Genomic DNA, 15,555 nt, shown 5'->3' on the forward strand with positions numbered 1-15,555 from the left:
AACAGTCTGCATTTAAATTAGTGGAGTTATTTATCTAAAAATAAATGCTCCTGAACCTTACTCCAAACTAAATAAGTATCTGAGTGTGGGATCTAGGTATCTGCATTTTAGGTAAGTGCTCCAAGCTTGTCTTGAACATAATTATGTTTGGCAGTCACAGCTGTAGGAGTTTTTTTCCTACTGCCCTCTGCTTTTTATGGGCCAGAATCAATTTTATTGTTTATCTTTAAGATTAACAAGTGTGAGACTGATGAAACAGTTTGGTCATAGTCATAGAATTCTAGAGCCTTTATAAAGGTGTTTCAAGGTTATGCTAGCTTAACAGTCTTATAAAGGAGAAAACTGGCCAGATGAGAGTGGCTGAGTGGCTTTTACAGCTCTGATTTATAATTAATAAGGTATTTTGCTATGAATTGTAGACTAGAATAAGCTGTATAAAGTATTTCTGCTCTGTATAGTTATGTTCATGGTTAGGTGTTGTTTGTAGTCCAATTTGACAGTCTCTGCCTTAGTTGGGCTATTTAGACCATTTGCACTTAATGTAGTTGCTGATATGGTTGTGTTCAAATCTCTTTATCTTGCTGTTTCTCATTTGTTTGTCTCATCTCTTGTTGTTCCCTTTATTCTCTTTTTGTGCATTCTTTTAGATTACTTATGGGGTGTACTGGATTAGTAGTTGTATGTCTCTGGTGTATGTGTGTTTCTTTTTAAATAATGATTGCTTTAGAGTTTGTAATTAATATGCATTTTTACTTTTCCACAGTCAACTTCAAGTAATATGTATCTCTTCACACACAGCGTAAGAGCTTTGTAACAGTATACCCTTTTCTTGTCTGTGTGCTATTGTAGTCATATATTATACTTCTGCATGTGTTGTGAACCCCACAATATATATTTATCCATTTATTTTTTAGTACATAGTTTTATTTAAGCAGTTATTTTTTAGATACTTGAAAAATAAGAAATTTTTTATTTATCCCATATTAACTTTTTGTTCTTTCTTTTTTTTCTGGAGACAGTCTTGCTTTGTCCTCCAGACTGGAGTGCAGTGGCGCCATCTCAGGTCACTGCAGCTTTGACCTCCCAGGTTCAAGCAGTCCTCTTGCCTCAGCCCCCTAAGTAGCTGGGACTACAGGTGCATGCCACCATGCCCAGCTAATTTTTGTATTTTTTTTAGAGGCACAGTTTTACCATAGTGCCCAGGCTGATTTTGAACTCCTGAGCTCAAGTGATCCATCCGCCTCGGCCTCTCAAAGTGATAGGATTACAGGCGTGAGCCACTGTGCCCGGCCCCATATTAATTGTTTCTGATGCCCTTTATTCTTTTGTGTAGATCCAGATTCTCATTTGGTGTAATTTTACTTTTGCTTGAATGATTTGCTTTAGTATTTCCTATAGTGCATGTGTGCTGTTGATGATAGCAGTCTTTGTATGGCTGAAAGAATCTTTATTTCAGCTTCATATTTGGAAGATTTCTATTTCTTAGGTGTGGAGTTGTAGGTATTTTTCTTTATGTACTTTAAAGATGTTACTGTCTTCTGACTTGTATTTTAGATGGAAAAGTCTGCTATCATTCTTATTTTTGTTTTTCTGTATATAACTTGAGTTTTTCTCTGGCTGCCCAAAAGTTTCTGTCACTAGCTTTAAGCAATTTGATTATATTGTGCCTTGGTATACTTTTCTTCATGTTTCTTGCTCATGAGTTTCATTGAACCCCTTGAATCTATCTGTAGATTGATAGTTTTTACCAAATTTGGGAAAATTTTGTCCGTTACTTCTTCAGATATATTTTATATCTCCCATTCTTCTTTGGGGACTCCATTTGCACATATATTTGGATGCTGGGAGTTTTCCTACAATTGATTGATGCTTAATTTTCTTCCTCCCCCATATTTTTTGTTTCATTTGGGATATTTTTCTTACGCTTTTTCTTCAAGGTAACACATTTTTTCCTCTGTAATGTTTAATCTGCTCTTGATCCCATCCCATGTATTTTTCATATCTTTTTTTCATCTCTAAAAGATCAATTTAGGTCTTTCATATCATCTTGCGTGTCTCTTCTTAACATGCTCTTTTTTTCTGCCTTCTTAAATGTATGGAATATAATTAAAATAACTTTCAATGTCCTTATCTACTAATTCTATATTCTTTGTTCTGGGTCTGTTTCTGTTGTAGAATTTTTTGCCTCATGGTTTGTATTTTCCTGCCTTTTGTGTGCCTAGTAATTTTTTATTGGATGCTAGATGTTGTGGAGTTTACCTTGTTGAGTGCTAGCTATTTTTATATTCATTTACATACTTGAGTTTTGTTCTGTGACACAGTTTTTTGGATATAGTTTGTTTCTTTTGAAGCCTGTTAAACTTTGTTAGGCAAAACCAGGAGAATTGTTTGCCACTTCTTAGGCGTTTTGCCTCATTTATTATAGAATTTTTAAAATTTTTGTTGGTGGAGACATAAACTAGTCCTTGTCCTTTGTGATAATCGAGGATTTGTTCACTTGATCATTTCAGGTAGTTATTTTTCCCAGAATACTGAGTAGTTTCCTCACACACATAAACTGTTTGAATACTCAAAGACTCAAAGGGACCTTCTGTAGCTTTCTGAGGTTCTTCGTCTGTGAAGGTCCCTCCTCTCTGATACTCTTCCTCTGCCAATTCTGGCTGCCTTGGCCTCCCTGAATTCTCAACTCTGTCTCCTCAATTCGAGGAGTCTGCTGAGATTATATTTGGACCTTCCTAGTGCTCTGGAAATTATTTCCAGGAAGTTAACTGGAAGAATATAGGGCTCATTTCATTTGTCCTCTCTTTCTCAGAGATCACTGTCCAGTACTGTCTTTTGTCAGTGTCTGATACCATGACTTCATATGTTTTATCTTTTTTTTTTTAAGAGATGGGGGTCTCACTGTGTTTCTCAGGGGCTAGAGTGCAGTGGCTATTCACAGATGCAGTTATAGAACACTACAGTGTCGACCTCCTGTGCTCAAGCAATCCTCCTGCTTCAGCCTCCTAAGTAGCTGGGACTACAGACACTGTCGGCATACCTGGCTCTGTCATTTTATTTATTTATTTATTTACCATTTAAGGTGTGAGGGTTAAGTTGGTTCTTGTTAATCCATCCTTTTCAAAAGTGGAAGACCATGTTTAAGTGTTCTTTAAATACAGAAGTTATTTTGTTTTTAACAAAAGGGACTGTGCTGTGTTTTGTGGTCTCTTTTTGATAATGTTCTATTGGGAGTAAAAACGATGTTACCTGTTTAAAGTAGTCAGTTCTGTAAGATGGTCCCATGGTATATACACATTTAATTTAAAAACAAGCATTTTAAAATGCCCTAATAGCAATAACATTTCATTAGGAAATGGTGAATCTTTTCTGTCACTCATATAGCAACATTTGGGAGGAGTTTCTTAGGTGGTTTTCTTTTTCTCTCCTAAGAAAAGAGCTAAAGGAGCAAAGACAGAATCTCATTGTGAGTGATGAACAGATTTTTTTGTTTCAAAAATACTCAAATGCTTACTTTGTGCCTGGAAATATCCTGGAGATGAAGCAGTGTATGGGATAAAAATTCCTGTCCTCATGGAGCCAATAACTTACTCTAGAGAGACAGACAATAAGTAAAACAACTAATATTACCAGATGTTGACAGGCACTGTTGAGAAAGTAAATCAAGTAATGCAGGGGATAGAATAGGAAGTGCCAGGAAATAATAAGAAAATTTCTTGGAAAACTCTTGGGCCTTGGGAAAGGCCCTGAACTGTAGCAGTTGAAGAGTTCTTATTTAGCTCTGGATCCCATCCTTTCCAACCTCATGGTGTTTCCATCAGTAATATTTTCTTATTGCTAAAACTTCAATTTATGTTTATTTGTTGACTATTTACTTTCATTATATAACCATGTGCAAATCTTTGTCTTCTTTTAAACATTAGGAACAAAACAAAATAAATAATCTTTATTTTGCTTGAATGTCCTGGCTAGTAATCTAATCCAGTTTACTATTTCACAACCACAATTCTGGAAAGTATATTTTGTATTCCTTGTCTTCACTTTCTTATATTTTCCTCTACCTCTTCAGTCAGGTTTGGCTTCTCAGCTTTCATACAGTGGAAAATCGCCCTTGTCATACAGCATGGCACAAAAGTACCCAATTCAGTGGGCACCTTTCAGTTCTCCTTTGACTCCTTTGGTAGTAGATGCTGTTTAATCATACCTTCACTCATTGCTTGGTTCCTTTGAAATAATTATCTTTTGGTTGGTTTTTAGCCATTCTTTCTTGGTCTTTTCTTCCTTCTCCTGCAGCTTGAATGGGTGTCTGGCCTTCTAGTTTGTATTAATACATACTTTTATTACAATGATCATTTTAAAGTAGATTGTTTTATGTAGAATATTAGCTCTTTGAAAGCAGAAACATTAGTATTTTCATTATTGTCTCCCCAGCAACTACCCTAGTACTTGGCACAAATGTATTTAATAAATATTTGTTTAATGAATATAAATATACTAGTGTTTTTAGCTTTCCTCTATTAAGTGAAGTTAGATACCAGTTTCATTAGCTTTATCTTCTACATTGCAGGATTAACTATATCGGTGCTAGACTTTTTGTGTGTCTGTTCACAAGTTGTTAGTGTCTTGATTGAACATGTTCTCAAGACTCTGATCACTGTTTCCTGCATACTGAGTTTCTGTAGCCTCTGACCCTTGTGCTTTTAGAGCCAAGTAGAACTTTGTCATTATAGAGCCAAGTAGAACATATCTGTAGAAAAAGGAAAGGGAGGTATCTTGTAGTTATTTGTGGCTTCTGGATTGATTCTGAGAGTCTCTTAGGATTTTTTTTTTGTACCATTCCAGAAACAGATTTTTACTGCTTCAGACAGGCAAGGGGTACATTTTAGTTTCAAAGTGTTATAAGGAGTATTTCTGATGTCTCTGATAGTTGCTGTGGATGACTACAGCTCAGAGTCTGATGTGGTTATTATACCTTCAGCCCTGGACTTTGTCTCACAAGATGAAATGTTGACGCCCCTGGGGAGATTGGACAAGTATGCTGCAAGTGAGAACGTATTTAACAGGTATGTGCATATTCTTTTTGTTAAAGTGGAAGTGGAAGGGTGGTTTTACTAACCTCAGTAGGGAAAATGAAAGTATCCATTTTAAAGGAGGTATTAACAGGCACAATCTGAGTCACCAAGTTTTATTCGTAATCATAGCATGAGCAGTTTTGTACTTGTTTATTCTTTGATCCTAGTGAGCATACAACATGCTTTCTTTGCAAAAAAATTACCATTAATTACCATTGCTTTTCTGCCACTGGACATAATTTTGGTATTCATATAAATTGCTTATTGGAAAGTACGTTATTCCTTCAACACATAATGTTGTATACCTGCTGTGTGACAGGTGATGCTCAAGGTCATTGGGTCACATGGCAGTGACCAAGAGCCAGCACTCTTCCTGCTGCATTGTGTTTGTCCAGCCACGATCCCAGACCACTCACATCACACTTTTCTGGGAAATCAAAAAGTCTGTTCAGATTTTTTGGGTATAGCTATGCAAAACTCATACTGTTAAAAATACGTAAGGATAGCATTTTGTATAATGAATGTGTTTTTTCATTATAATAATTGAAAGACAACTGAAATGAATTTTTGGTGACTTTTTGCCCAATCAGTTAGATAAAGATTTAAAAAAATGTTCTAAATATTCAGTCTCATCTTGTTAAAATAAAATCAATACTGCCATTTGCCACTTAGAAAATTATAGACCTAATATATGTTTTAATAATGTAATAAGAAAAAAATTTCTTAAAAAATGTGTAGATTTTGTCTTTTAAAATTCTAGATACCGGCCAGGCGCAGTGACTCATGCCTGTAATCCCAGCACTTTGGGAGGCCAAGGCAGGTGGATTGCTTGAGCACGGGAGTTTGAGAGCAGCCTGGGCAACATGGTGAAACCCCATCTCTACTAAAGATATTTAAAAATTAGCCAGGTGTGGTGGTGCACGCCTGTAGTCTCAGCTACTCAGGAGGCTGAGGTGGGAGGATTACCTGAGCCAGGGAAGTCAGTGCTGCAGTTAGCCGTGGTCGCACCATTACACTCCAGCCTGGGCAACACGAATGAGGCCCTGTCTCAAAAAAATAAAATTCTGGATATTAGCTGTTGATGCCATTGAACATACGTAATCTTGTTTTTCTGTGTAGACAAATGGTGGCCCGGAGTTTGCTGGATACCTTGAGGGAAGTCTGCGATGATGAAAGAGATTGTATCGCTGTTTTGGAAAGAATTAGCAGATTGGCCGATGATTCAGGTATATGTTCATGTGGAGAAAGTGAATTTACTCTGTTCTAGAAAGGTTTCTTTGACCAAATTTGTGTTTCTAAAAACTAATGAAAAAATTAATGTGATATGAGATGGCTTTAAAATCTTTCCTAAGTAATTATCAAAGCCATCCATGACAACAAAAGTAAAATTTGTTACTGAGACCTGGACATTTTACAGTAGTCTCATTTAGTTTAATTTTAGAAATTTCTCATCAAAACAAGTCTAAAAATATTGTTTTGCATCATGTATATTAATATTTTAGGATTAATATCTAGAATAATTTTGAATACATTAAAAGAGATGGAGGAGGCTATAAATTGTTTTAGGCAAATATAGAAAGCTTGCTTTCTGTGTGGTTTCTCACTTTCAAAAAATGTTGATTAACCATTTGTAAAACTACACCTGGTTTATCTCCAAAGTGAAAATGAGAAAGTCTGCTTAAGAAAGAGGTAAACTTGATTTGAAGCTTAGAAAATGGTGATGTTAGAGTTTTTACAAATATATCTTTTGTTGTAGTAAAATATACTTAATACTTAACACATGAAACTATTTTAAGGTAATATTAAGCATATTTTGATACTTGATTTTAGAAACAATCCAAAAATAAATTTTAAAACTTTTTTCCTTAAATCTGTTATCTTTATTAAAGTATATTTTCCATCTCTGACAGACTTTTTGGCATCTCAGCAAGCCCCATCTTTTAATTTTTAGACAAACTCATCTTTTGATGAACAGTTCATTTTAATGGGAATATGTTAAATGTTTGCATAAGCCTTAAATGTTCCTAATATTCTTACAGGGTGGGTACAACATTTATAGGCTTAACTGAGCAATAGTCTACCTTTGTGTACATAATTGCTTATGTATATGCTTGTTCTAAAATGGTTTTAGGAGGGGTCTCATCAAGTATAATTTTTACTTATTTTTTAAATTTGATTTAAGTTAAATAACAATTTAATGTAAATTCATGGCACTGTTAAGCCTATTATGGTTATATTCCTTAGTAAAGACAGGTATTTTAAGGATGGATTTGTGTTTTCCTTTATCTGTTTACCAGCTCTAGAGTTTTTTTTGGTAAGTGTGTGGGGGTGTGTGTGTGTATTTTAAAATATGTTCTCACATTGGTAAGTTCATAGTAAATGTCTCTATTGACATAATTCTATTCATTCAGTATACATCAAACAGTACCTACTCTATACCAGGTTCTAGATTAAATGCTAGAGCAGTCATTAAGGTGAACAAGGATTTCTGTTGTCAAATTAACAGTTTAGTGAATGCAGCCAACATAGAAACAGTAAATTACAGTGGGAAGGATCGGGGCAGGCTTCAGAAAGTTAGTGACGTTTACGTTGGATTTGATAGAATCATGAGGTATAGAGAGGGGAAAGGGCGTACCCAGGAGAGGAAAAGACAGAGGAGTTCAAGAAGGTGGCCCATTTGGTCAGCAATGAGGCCAACCTGACAATGAGACTAACCTGCTGAGTTTCCAGGTTAGAAAAATTAAGCTGTTAAATAAGGTAGGTGAGGGCTAGATTGTAAAGGTTTATAACAAACCATGTTGATGACTTTACCTGTTTTGTGATTTAGAACAGTGTAGTGTAGCAGTATGAACTGATATGGTGAAAAAGCTGGGTGACAAGAAGACTAATTGGAAGACTATACCAATTAATTGGGTGTTTTTGTTTTTGAGACAGAGTCTTGCTCTGTCGCCCAAGCTAGAGCAGAGTGGCGTGATCTCCACTCACTGTAACCACCCCTGCCTCCCAGGTTCAAGCAATTCTCCTGCCTCAGCCTCCCGAGTAACTGGGATTACAGGCATGCACCACTACACCCAGTTCATTTTTGTATTTTTAGTAGAGAAGGGGTTTCACCATGTTGGCCAGGATGGTCTGGAACTTCTCTAACCTCAAGTGATCCACCTGCTTCAACCTCCCAAAGTGCTGAGATTACAGGCATGAGCCACCGTGACTGGCCAGTTAATTGCTATAAGGATGAATTGTTGGATAGAAATTGAAGTGCTGGGAGGGATTCCAAGGCTAACCTCTGGATAGAGTGAGGAAGAGAGAGGATTTCACCCTGAGGTTTCTTATTTGTAGGACTGGGCTTATTGTGATATCTGGGTAAGATAAAGACTATTGAATAATAACATAGCTCTGAAGTGAATGAAATATGTATCCTTTGTTTAGACAAATAAGCAGCTGAGAACCTTTCAGTCTTCTGCCTTACCTTTCATTAGCTTTTATCTTGATTTTTTTATTCCCCAAAATTTACCATCTGTTTTTATTATTTTCCCCTGGAATGGATGGATGTGTAGTGGTTTCTCATTGTGGTTGTAATTTACATTTCCTCAATAGCCAGTGAAGTTCATACCTGGTTATATACTTACTGGGTATTTGGGTATCCTTTTTTTTTTTTTTTGAGATGGAGTCTCACTGTGTCATCCAGGCTGGAATGCGGTGGCACGACCTGGGCTCACTACAACCTCCTCCTCCTGGGTTCAAGTGATTCTTCTGCCTCAGCTTCTCGAGTGGCTGGGATTATAGGCATGCACTACCACGCCCGCCTAATTTTTGTATTTTTAGTAGAGATGGGATTTCTCCATGTTGGCCAGGCTGGTCTTGAATTTCTGACCTCACGTGATCCACCCAACTCAGCCTCCCAAAGTGCCGGGATTACAGACATGAGCCACCATGCCTGACTTCTTTTTTGAAATGTCTAAGTCTCTTCCCCCTTTAAAAAATTGGCAGTCATTTTCTTACAGATTTACAGGAATTCATTCTGCATATGAGCCCTATGTTGTTTATGTGTATTGAAGATATCTTTTTCACTCTGTGGCTTGTGTTTGCACTCATAGTGATGCTTCTTAAAGAAGAGAAGTGTTTTTCCTTTATGGGTTGTGCTGCTTTTGTCTTCTTAGAGATTTTCTCCAATCTCAAAGTCATAATAAATATCTTTTCCTGTATTCTCTAACACAGAGAAGCCTTATTGTTTCTTGCCTTGACATTCAGATCTGTATTCCACCTGGAATTTGTTCATGTGCATGATATGAAGTGGAGGACAAGTTTCATTTTTTTTTTTTTTAATATGAGGAGCCAGTTGACACAATACCCTTTATTGAGAAGGCCATCATTCCCAGTTCACCTTGTAATACATCGGTTGTCTATACATGCGTGTGTCTGTTTCTGGGCTTCCCCCCCGCCCCATTAGTCTATTTGCCTAAGCAGGGCTTTGAGGAAAGAAAAGTTGCTTATTTCATTTTTAACTGAAACCATAACTTGTGTCCTTCTTTTGCTTCAAAAATATAAGCAATTGTCAGTGTTAACTTAGAAAATTCAGGATCCGTGAGAATAGCAGAGGCCTGTATGTTTACTTTTTTTCTTCAAAACAGAAACACTCTATTTTGTTCATATCTGGCCAACTTCACATGGTACAACAGTATAATAGAAATTCCAGATATTGGTTTGTTGATAAGATTCTGAACTTTGTAAAATACCATATTTTCTATTTAAAGCTATGTCAATTTCTCTGTTGAGATCTGAAATCCTAGTAGACACATTCATACGTATTTAATGTAATTTTAATAATGCATAATCATAATGGGTACCAAAGTTCTAGTTAGGTCCAATACAATGACTTGTTACTGATAATCCATCATGTCTGTCTGTATTTCAGTCACTTGCATGTCTTCTATGAATTGCCTACTTGTATCGTTATTGTCTGTCTTATTATTTATTTGAACAGTGTGTTCTTTGTGTAGTTGACTTCCTAATACTCTGTTATACATGAATATGCTCCCAGGCTGTTTTCCCTTTTAACTGAATATGGTATCTGTTATCTATAATAAAGTTTTTTCATTTGTTTGTTTTTGAGACAGAGTCTTGCTCTGTCGCCCAGAGTGGAGTGCAGTGGCGCTATCTTGGCTCACTGCAACCTCCACCTCCCGGGTTCAAGTGATTCTACTGTCTCAGCCTCTGGAGTAGCTGGGATTAGAGGCATGTGCCACCACCCCTGGCTAATTTTTATATTTTTAGTAGAGACGGGATTCACCATGTTGGCCAGACTGGTCTCGAACTCTTGACCTCAAGTGATCTGCCCGCCTCGGCCTCTCAAAGTGCTGGGATTATAGGCACACCCAGCCTATAATAAAGTTTTTATAAAGTAAAATTAGTTGGTCTTATGGTTGATTTTTGGGTTTTGTCTTCCCATCTCAAGATTGAACATTTAATATTATCTTTTAGTACTTTTGATCTTTATGTATGATGTGCAGTAGGTACTTTCGTTCCGTGCTAACTAGCTGATTTTCCTACTGCTGCTTCTTAGACATTTCATCTTTTTGAAGCCCAGAGATTTGAAATGCCGTATTTCTCACATTTAAATTTGCCATATGCACTTGGGTCTTTTCAGGTTTTTAAAAAATATTTGTCACCTTTAATTTTCATTTACCCATTTTTAGTCTTAGTTAAGTCTAATTATGTATCTTTCATTTATTGACTAAGTTGAGATTAGGAGCTCGTTTTTATGACTTGTCCTAGTAGGTTCTTAAATAGTGGAATTTATCGATAATACTATGTATGTATCACAGTATTGATGTAAATATCAGATAGGATATTTAACCCCTCGCACAGTGTGGCACAGTGTAGGTGATGAATAAATTTATTGTTAAGAAATGGTTAGATACTCAGTGCATACTGTGAACAACAGAAGCTTGGGGTGAAGATAAGGTCCTCCTTTCACTCATGGGATTGATCTGTGTATGATTCTGAAAAGGATTGCAGAATTAAAGGATGTTGTCCCAAGTCCTTTATATTTTGAAGATGAAAATCCAAAGCCTTCCTAAGTATCCTCAAGTCCAGATAAAGGTTTTGTTGCTGCAGGAGAACATGTTTGCTCACATTGCTGTTATCTCAATAGAACCAACTGTGAGAGCGGAGCTGATGGAACAGGTGCCTCACATCGCACTGTTTTGTCAAGAAAACCGGCCTTCAATACCATACGCTTTTTCCAAATTCTTACTACCTATTGTGGTTAGATATCTTGCAGATCAGAATAATCAGGTAAGAGTACCATTTATATGTTCTTAAAAGAAATTTGCGTAGTGTAATATATGGAGAATAGCCTAGCCTAAGTGTTCTCTTTGGAATGTTTTTCCTCTTTAACTCGGTTACTGTTTTTCAAAAATGAACATTTATCTTAGACAAGATGTGTTTAGAGTCTGACAAATCTAGTAGATCCCTTTAATGCCATTATAGACAATGCCTAGTAACTGCACTGTCACTTGGTAACCTCCTAGGGGTCCCTCAAAATGTTTGTTACTTTGTGAGGCACCTTTTACCAGGATGGCTCTGTCCACTTCCTCTGTTACAATACAATCTACCAAGTTCTGTAGTCTTTGTAATAGTTGAAGAAAATAAACACAAACATTTATTTGCAGAGTTTTGCCAGTTATGGGTCCCTTTGAGGTGAGAAATCTTTGTTTTAAAAGTCAAGTGGTAGAATTTTGTTGTGTCGCATATGTACTTTGTTTGTGTTGTTATTTTTCTCCTAGGTGAGGAAAACAAGTCAGGCAGCTTTGTTGGCTCTGCTGGAGCAGGAGCTCATTGAACGATTTGATGTGGAGACCAAAGTGTGCCCTGTCCTCATAGAGCTGACCGCCCCAGATAGCAATGATGATGTGAAAACAGAAGCTGTGGCTGTAAGTCAAATGGCATTTTTCCGTTTATGCAAAATGTAGCTGATAAGAGGTGCTTATTAAAAGTTAGGCTGGGGTCGGGCGCGGTGGCTCATGCCTTTAATAATCCCAGCACTTTGGGAGGCTGAGGTGGGTGGATCACTTGAGATCAGGAGTTTGAGACCAGCCTGGGCAACATGGTGACACCTGGCTCTACTAAAAAAATACAAAAATTAGCCAGGCATGGTGGTGTGCACTTGTAGTCCCTGTTACTTGGGAGACTGAGGCGGGAGAATCATTTGAACCTGGGAGGAGGTGGAGGTTGTAGTAAGCCAAGATCAGGCCACTGCACTCCAGCCTGGGTGACAGAGCAAGACTCTGCCTCAAGGAAAAAAAAAATTAGGCTGGGCTGGGTGCAGTGGCTGAATCCTGTAATCCCAGCACTTTGGGAGGCCAAAGTGGGAGGATCACTTGAGACCAGGGGTTTGAGATCAGCCTGGCCAACATGGCAAAACCCCATCTCTACTAAAAATACAAAAAAAATTAGCCGGGTCTAGCGGCACATGCCTGTAATCCCAGCTACTCTGGAGGCAGAGGCACGAGAATTATTTGAACCTGGGAGGCAGAGGTTACAGTGAGCGGAGATCATTCCACTGCATTCCAGCCTGGTTGACAGAACAAGACTCTGTCTAAAAAAAAAAAAAAAGAAAAAAAGAAAAGGCTGCTTTACCTTGTTTAACATTTTTCTGTTAAAGTTGCCACAAATCATTAAATTTGAAATATAATCAGGGCTAGAAGGGGACATAAATGCTTACAGAGGAAAATGTACCTTCTGCAAACAATAAGAAAACAATAAATAATTGCAAATTATTATGTCAAAATGGAAAACTGAAATGGTTATTTTATCAGTGCAGTTAAAATTTTAAAAACCCTGTATTGAATGAAGAAACACTTGAACCCCTTCAGCAGGTATTGAGCACTTTTCTAGGCACTGTCAGCACAGTGGAAATAAAATAATACTTGGCTCCTGCTCTGACAGGTACGGTCTTTGTGGGAAGGATGGTCAGGCAAGTACATTTCCCAGGAAATATGACATCATTGATGGTTATCAGAAGAATATACAGATTGTTAAGCCATTATGCACATCATAAAGTCAAATGTCATAGGAAGATTCTGGGTTTTTTTGACTTAGTTTGCAAATATTCTGATTACTTGAAGGCCATGAGAGGGGCATGAATTAGAATGGAGTAGTATCTGTTGTGATTCACATCTGTGGTTCCTGAATTCGGATAGTAGTAATTCTGATGATAAATTTATTCAAATCTATTTGGATAGTAAGAGTTCACTCCTTAAACCTAAAATAATATGGTTGCATCTTTGTTGATATTTTTTAAAAATTACACTATATGTAGTGCTTCTGGATTATCATTAGTGGGATGAATTAGATGATCTTTCTAGTCTCTTTCCCTTGAAGAATTTCTTGAATCTATTATTTTTAGATACTCAGTTACCAGTTAATAATAAATTTACTTTTTCAGTGATGTTTTTATTGAAGTGAAACTTACATGACATAAAATCATTTTAAAGTGTTAGTGGCATTTAATATGTTCACAAAGTTGTATGACCACCACTTCTTCCTAGTTTCAAAACATCATTATTTCTTTTTTTACTTTAAGATTTTTTCAATGAAGGAAGTCAGTTTTGGTCTTGGCCTAATTTTTGGTTTATATTGAGCTATTTAACTTGCTGTATTATCATTCTCGATGCAATGTGAAATTAGTAAAACATTATAATAAAAAATTTAAAAACTATATCCAGTGGTAGTAGGAATCTCATGATTCTCTTACAGTTGTGTTTGTTTTTTGGTCATGTTTTATATTTCTTAGCTTCCATATTTTCTCTATCTTGATAGAGAAGTTATAATTATTTCTTAATAAAAACTAATTTCTTAATAAAATAATTCACTTTTAAATAAATTTAGTTATGCTACATCAGTGATATACAGCATAACTTTGAATTGTTAACTAGAGCATGGAGATGCTTATTCAAAAAACAAAACTGGCTTTGGGATTTAGGAGATGTAGGCCTTGTCTCCAGTTCTGGTGATGATGGGATTTTCATGGGGATAGTGTTGAATCTGTAGATCAATTTGGAGAGAATTGCCAGTTTTACAGTCTCTGAACATGGTAGATCTATTTATTTAGGTCTTTGATTTATATCTTTAATCTTTTATAGTTTTCAGCAGAAAGTTCTTGAGTATATTTCGTTCAATTTCATATTTTTTTAAAAGTACTTCTGTGAATGATACTGTTTTTAAATTTTCCAGTTCATTGCTAATTTGTAGAAATAGAATAGATTTTTGTAGTCTAATTTATAGCCTACAACCTTCCTAAACATACTTATTTATTCTGGTGGCTTCTTTGTAGATTCCTTCTGATTTTCTATATAGACAACCATGTCATACTTGAATAGAATTTTCTTTCTTTACAATCTTTATGTATCTCTTTTACTTCTTTGTTTTGTCCTGTTTGTACAGTCTAACAATTGATAGAATTGTTAAATGACGACAGGCTATCCCATTTCTTTCTGTATTAACTGCGGTAGCAATGTATCTAAATAGAGGGCCAGTTTTCAAATAAAGTTAATCCTCACTTTGCCTGCTTTTAACTGAAACATGCCTATATCAGAACTGTGTCCACGCTTTCCCTGGAACTGAAGCTTTGCAAAACCAGAACATGGTTCTGATATGTATGAGCTTTAGTTCACTGGGTGCTTTTCAAGGCAAGGACTGAATTATTTTCTTAGCAATACAGATATGCTAAATCTAGATCTTTCCTGGGGATAATTTTCCCCTTGAACAGTCACTAATTTTTTAAATTGGGAAAATGTAGGTTTTTGTTTGTTTTGCTTTTAAAATTACCAGGCAAAATGATGAAGTAGTAATAAGATGGAAACTGGACAAAAATGAGATTGTTAGGATTTTCGGTGAGTTTATTGGGCATGAAGTATTTATTGGTTGTTTTTATTGATTGTGGTTAATATCTGTCTTTGTTTCCTGCTTAGATAAATAAGATGAAATTAATAATTGGCCATGAATATTTTCTGTGATGTATATAGTATAATGATGCCATATCATATTTTGTTTCCTTAAATTATATATACTTTTATTAAATTATTAAATTTAACTGAAAGAGTCTTACTTGATATTTTCAGTTGTGTGTTTGTTCTTACTTATTTTAGATAATGTGCAAAATGGCTCCCATGGTTGGGAAGGACATTACAGAGCGTCTTATCCTCCCTAGGTTTTGTGAGATGTGCTGCGATTGCAGAATGTTTCACGTTCGAAAGGTATTTTTTTCTTCTGTTTAAAAACATAGTGCTAGTGGTTAATGTACTGATACATGACATTTAAAAGATTATCTTAGAAGAACCTTATGTGTAATATTTTGAAATGTCAATGATGCTTTTGTTGTCAGGTCTGTGCTGCCAATTTTGGAGATATTTGCAGTGTAGTTGGCCAGCAAGCTACTGAAGAAATGTTGGTAAGTATTGCAGATACAAAGGAGTAAACAGTG

General features: G+C 36.1%; 1 protein-coding gene across 2 annotated transcripts in view; it reads left to right on the top strand.

The window, feature by feature from the left end:
* Positions 1 to 15,555, top strand: part of PPP4R1 (protein phosphatase 4 regulatory subunit 1) — a 71,250-nt gene that overhangs the window by 16,762 nt on the left and 38,933 nt on the right. The window contains exons 3-8 of one of the 2 annotated variants that reach the window (XM_025365052.1): positions 4,928 to 5,063; positions 6,192 to 6,298; positions 11,224 to 11,366; positions 11,858 to 12,004; positions 15,221 to 15,328; positions 15,457 to 15,522. In XM_025365052.1, coding sequence (XP_025220837.1) covers positions 4,928 to 5,063; positions 6,192 to 6,298; positions 11,224 to 11,366; positions 11,858 to 12,004; positions 15,221 to 15,328; positions 15,457 to 15,522 — 707 coding nt within the window. The remainder of the gene's footprint in view (positions 1 to 4,927; positions 5,064 to 6,191; positions 6,299 to 11,223; positions 11,367 to 11,857; positions 12,005 to 15,220; positions 15,329 to 15,456; positions 15,523 to 15,555) is intronic. The other variant, XM_025365053.1, reaches the window with a different exon arrangement.

This window comes from Theropithecus gelada, chromosome 18 (genome assembly GCF_003255815.1).
Source record: "Theropithecus gelada isolate Dixy chromosome 18, Tgel_1.0, whole genome shotgun sequence".
Classification (NCBI taxonomy): Eukaryota; Metazoa; Chordata; class Mammalia; order Primates; family Cercopithecidae; genus Theropithecus; species Theropithecus gelada.